Source organism: Aythya marila (assembly GCF_965140915.1).
Source record: "Aythya marila genome assembly, contig: HAP1_HAP1_SCAFFOLD_1139, whole genome shotgun sequence".
NCBI lineage: Eukaryota > Metazoa > Chordata > Aves > Anseriformes > Anatidae > Aythya > Aythya marila.
The window spans coordinates 1,487-7,268 of NW_028136864.1; the positions used below are offsets into that span (position 1 = coordinate 1,487).

The window sequence follows — 5,782 nt, forward strand, 5'->3', positions numbered from 1 at the left end:
AGGGGGGGGGGGGGAGGGGGAAGAGGGGGGAGGGGGCGTGGTCTGGGGGAGGGGGCGGGGCTCGGCGCGCGGCGTTGCCGTGGAGACGGGGCCACGCCCCCGGTAACGCCGAGCGGGGAGGGGGGGGGGGGAGCGGAGGGGGGAGGGGGAGGGGGGAGGGGAAGGGGGGGGGAATGGGGGGAAGGGGGACATGGGGGGGGCTGGAGGGGACATGGGGGGGACATGGGGGGACATGGGGGGACAGGGGGGCAATTTTGGGGCAGGGGGGCAGGAGGGGGCAATGGGGGGCAATGGGGGACATGGGGGGGACAATAGGGGGCAATGGGGGACAATAGGGACATGGGGGGAATATGGGGGGGACATGGGGGGGTAATGGGGACATGGGGGGGGAAGGGACAGTGGGGACAATATGGGGACAGGGGGATATGGCAGGCAATTTTGGGGCGGGGGGGCAGGAGGGGCAATGGGGGGCAATGTGGGGGCAATGGGGACATGGGGGGGCAGGGAGGGACATGGGGGGACATGGGGACAGTGGGGACAATGGGGGGACAGGGGGACATGGGGGGACATGGGGGGACATGGTGGGGCAGTGCGGGGGACATGGGGTACAGGGGGAGGGGACACCAGGGAACATACAGGACAGTGGGGGGGACAATGGGGGACAATGGGGGGACAGTGGGGGGACAGGGGGACATGGGGGGATTTGGGGGGTGCCGAGTGTGTGGGGACACCAGGGGGACACTGGGGACAGCGGGGGGACACCGAGGGGATACTGGGGTGACTTTGGGGACACCGGGGGGGTGAGGGGACACCGGGGGTCGGGGACATCGCCCACCACAAGTGGCAGCGTGGGGACAGCGGGGCCGGGGGACACATCCCTGCTGATGGCAGTGCCACTGCCAGGGGTCTGGTGGCAGGGACAGGGGTGGCTGCGGTGGCACCAGCGGTGGTGGCACTGGTGGCAGTGATATGATGGCAGTGATGGTGACACTGGTGGAGTGATGGTGGCAGTGCTGGTGGCACTGGTGGCACTGGTGGTGGCAGTGCTGGTGGCACTGGTGGCAATGATATGGTGGCACTGGTGGTGGCACTGGTGGTGGCAGTGATGGCAGTGGTGGTGGCAGTGATGGTGGCACTGGTGGCAGTGGTGGTGGCAGTGGTGGTGGCAGTGGTGGCAATGATATGGTGGCAGTGATGGTGACACTGGTGACACTGGTGGCAGTGGTGGTGGCAGTGCTGGTGGCACTGGTGGTGACACTGGTGGCAGTGATATGATGGCAGCGATGGTGACACTGGTGGCAGTGGTGGTGACACTGGTGGTGACACTGGTGGCACTGGTGGCAGTGACAGTAGCAGTGATGGTGGCAGTGATGGTGGCACTGGTGGCAGTGATATGGTGGCACTGGTGACACTGGTGGCACTGGTGGCAGTGCCAGCGGCAGCGGTGGTGGCACTGGTGGCACCGTGGGGACAGCGCAGGTGTCGCTGGTGGCCCCGGTGACACGGGTGGTGGCGGTGGCGGTCCCGGTGGCGGTGGCGGTGGCCGCGTCCCCCCGCTGTCACCGTCGCCATGGTGACGCGGCGCTGGCGCTTTTTTTAACGCCGGAGGAAGCGGGGGAGGGGCTGGGGGGGGGAGGGGCGGCGCCACCAGCGGGGTCCGGCCCCCCCCCAAAAAAAAAAAAAAAAAAACGTCCCCCCCCTGTGACACCCACGGGGACGGGGACACCAAAAGGGGACACGGGGTGGCCTTGGGCACCCAGTGACCCCCCCAGGGGACAGGGACAGGGACAGGGGACAGGGACAGGTGGCCCCTGGGTGCCCCCCCCCGGGTTTTGGGGACAGCGGTGGCACCGGGCATCACCAGCAGGGGTTGGGGACATGGGGACATGGGTGCCACCACCAGGAATGGGGACATGGGGACCATTGTGGGGATTGGGGACATGGGTGCCACCACCATGGGGACACGGGGACAGGTGCCACCATGGGTGTTGGGGACACTGGGATGGGTGGCACCACCAGGAATGGGGACATGGGGACAGGTGCCACCAGCAGGAATGGGGACATGGGGACACAGGTGCCACCACCATGGGGGTTGGGGACACGGGTGCCACCACCATGGGGACACGGGGACACAGGGATGGGTGCCGCCATGGGGGTTGGGGACATGGGGACATGGGTGCCACCACCATGAATTGGGGACATGGGGACAGGTGCCACCATGGGTGTTGGGGACACAGGGATGGGTGCCACCACCAGGAATGGGGACATGGGTGCCACCATAGCGGTTGGGGACATGGGGACATGAGTGCCACCCCCATGGGGACAAGGGGACAGGTGCCACCACCAGGGGATGGGGACACAGGTGCCACTATGGGGGTTGGGGACATGGGGACATGGGTGCCACCCCCATGGGGACATGGGGACAGGTGCCACCACCAGGGGATGGGGACACAGGTGCCACTATGGGGGTTGGGGACATGGGGACATGGGTGCCACCCCCATGGGGACATGGGGACAGGTGCCACCACCAGGGGATGGGGACACAGGTGCCACTATGGGGGTTGGGGACATGGGGACATGGGTGCCACCACCATGGGGACATGGAGACATGGGTGCCATGGGTGCTGCCACCATGGGGTTTGGGGACACGGGTGCCACCATGGGGGTTGGGGACATGGGCACAGGTGCCACCACCATGAATTGGGGACATGGGGACAGGTGCCACCACCATGGGGACATGGGTGCCACCATGGGATTTGGGGACATGGGGACACGGGTGCCACCAAGGGGGTTGGGGACGTGGGTGCCACCACCACGGGGACACAGGGACACAGGGACGGGTGCCACCATGGGCATCGGGGACACGAGGCCCACACTGTCCCCAGGTGCCACCCCCGCTGTCCCCACCATTTATTTGGGGGGGGGGGGGGGGACACCAAAGGGACAGCGCCTCCCCCCCACACACACACCCGGTGGGGGGGGGGGTTGGGGTTTCCCCAGCAACCGTTGCCGAGCACCCACGCGCCTCCGGGCTGGATATTATGGGATGGCAGCTGGAAAAAGGGGTGGGGGGGGGGGACACCATGTGTGTGCCCCCCCCCCCCAAAATTTCCCGGTGACCCCCCCCCCCCCCCGGTACCGTGCTCTCCCGGCGGCCTCCCCTCCACCGGCACGCTGACGGTGCGCCGCAGCAGCTTGCTCCGGCACGGCTCGCCCCGGCGGTCCCGGATGAGCAGCGGGTGGATCTGCGAAAGGATCCCCCCCCCCCCGCCATCAGTTCGGGCCCCCCCCGGCCCCAAAATCGTCCGGAATCGCCCCAAATCTTGCCCTCCCCCCCCCACCCCTCCACTCCCGCTCCCCGCTCGCCTCCTCCTCAGCCGGCAGCAGCTGGTTCATGGGGGTGATGGAAATTTATTTTTTTTTTTTGGGGGGGGGTGACACCCCCACGGGTTTAATTGGACCCCCTTCTTTCACCCCAAACCCCAAAATCGCCAAAAATCACCCCCAAAACCACCCAAAATCGCCCTAAAAGTTGCCCCCCCCCCCCTCCCCACACTCCTCCTCCTCAGCCAGCACCAGCAGCTGGTCCATGGGGGTGCTGCAAAATTTGGGGGGGGGGAAAGAGAGACACCCCCACGGATTTAATTGAACACCCCTCCTTCACCCCAAACCCCAAAATCGCCCCAAATCACCCCAAAAATTGCCTAGAATCGCCCCAGAAGTTGCCCCCCCCCCCCCCCCCCCGCTCGCCTCCTCCTCAGCCAGCACCAGCAGCTGGTTCCTGGGGGTGCTGCAAAATTTGGGGGGGGGGGGAGGGGGAAGAGAGACACCCCCACGGGTTTTATTGGACCCCCTTCTTTCACCCCAAACCCCAAAATCGCCAAAAATCACCCCCAAAAACGCCTAAAATCACCCCAAAAGTTGCCCCCCCCCTCCCTGCCCGCCTCCTCCTCAGCCAGCACCGGCAGCACGATGCAGAACCGGGAGGGGGGGGGGGCGCCCAAACCGCTCAAACCATGGCCATCCTAAAACCCCAAAACCGCCCAAAATCGCCCCAAAACGTGCGTCCCCCCCCAGTTTACCTCCTCCTCGTCCAGCATCAGCAGCTGGTTCCCGGAGATGATGCAGAACCGGGGGTTCCAGGGCGGCCGCTCGTAGGCCGGGGGGGGCGCGTAGGGCCCGCGGGCCAGGGGGGCTCCTCGCACATCTGGGGGGGGGGCTGGGGGTCAGTGGGGGGACCCCAAAATCCCCCCCCCCCCCCAAAAAAAAAAAAAATAATCCCCTCCCCCACACAAACACCCCCCAGGCCAGGCCCCGGGGGCGCGCCAGGCCCCGCTCGGCCCCGTTTCCAACTGGGTCAGGCCCGGGCCCGGTGCCCCCCCCCCAAACCCACGGCCATGTTGCCCCCCCCCCAAATTCCCGGTACCGGTTCTAGGCCCCAGTACCGGGGGGGGGTCGGGGAGGCCGAGCCCGGGCCTGACTGGTGCCGGTGCCCCCCGTACCAGTGCCCCCCAGTACGGGTATCCCCCAGTACTGGTATCCCCCCAGTACAGGCAACCCCCCCGGTACCAGTATGGCCCAGTATGAGCAGCCCCCAGTACCAGTATCCACCAGTATAAGCATCGCCCAGTACCAGTATCACCCAGTATAAGCATCGCCCAGTACCAGTATCCACCAGTATAAGCATCGCCCAGTACCAGTATCACCCAGTATAAGCATCACCCAGTACCAGTATCCCCCAGTATAAGCATCTCCCAGTACCGGTATCCCCCAGTATAAGCATCTGCTGGTACTGGGATCCCTCCAGTATAAGCATCCCCCTGTACCAGTATCCCCCAGTACGGGCATCTCCCGGTACCAGTATGCCCCAGTATAAGCATCTGCTGGTACTGAGATCCCTCCAGTATGGGCATCACCCGGTACCAGTATCCTCCAGTATAAGCATCTCCCAGTACCAGTACCCCCCAGTATAACCACCTCCTGGTACTGGGATCCCCCCAGCATAAACATCCCCCGGCACCAGTATCCCCAGTACAGGCACCCCCCGGTACTGGGATCATTCAGAGATCAGCCCAATACCAGCAGCCAGCGGTACCAGTAACCCCCCCGGCACCAGTATCCTGCTACCAGTAACCCCACTAGATACCAGTATCAACCCCCCAGCACCAGTATCCCCCCTCCCAGTACCAGTACCACCCCCCCCGGTACCAGTAACCCCCCCGCAGCACCAGTACCCCCCCAGTACCGCTATCCCCTCAATCCCAGTATCTCCCAGTACCCCCCTGGCACCAGCATCCCCCTCTTCCAGCATCCCCCATTCCCAGTACCCCCCCCCAAATTTCCAGTACCCCCCCCCATTACCAACACCCCCCCCATTACCAACACCCCCCCCTTTCCCAATAACCCCCCCCCCTCTCCCAGTAACCCCCCCCTCTCCATCCCAGTCCCCCCCAGTACCGGCCTCCCCCGCTCCCACCACCAAACCGCCACCATCCCCCGCTTCCCATCCCCCCCCCCCCGGTACCGACACCCCCCGGTGCCCCCCCCACCACCCTTTACCCCCCCCCACCCCCATTTCCCCCCCCCACCCCCGGTGCCGCCGCCCCCGGTGCCGCTCCCGGCCCCACCCCGGAGCCTCCCCCCCCCCCCCTCAATTTACCGGGGGCATCCCGGGGGGGGTCGCCCCCCCCCCTCCCCAAATTCCCGGTGCCCCCCCCGTACCTCGGAAGGGGACATAGGACATGGCTCCGCCGCCGAGCGCTTCCCCCGGGCGCCGGTAACG

At 66.2% G+C, this 5,782-nt stretch overlaps 1 protein-coding gene across 1 annotated transcript; it reads right to left on the bottom strand.

The window, feature by feature from the left end:
* Positions 1–3,082: 3,082 nt before the first annotated feature.
* Positions 3,083–5,782, bottom strand: LOC309891416 (ras/Rap GTPase-activating protein SynGAP-like; the record flags this gene model as incomplete). Its single annotated transcript, XM_082785787.1, has 3 exons — positions 5,722–5,782; positions 4,083–4,207; positions 3,083–3,245 (listed from the first exon to the last, which is right to left on the bottom strand). Coding segments are annotated over exons 1-3 (310 nt in total), but the record flags the coding sequence as incomplete, so codon positions are not given.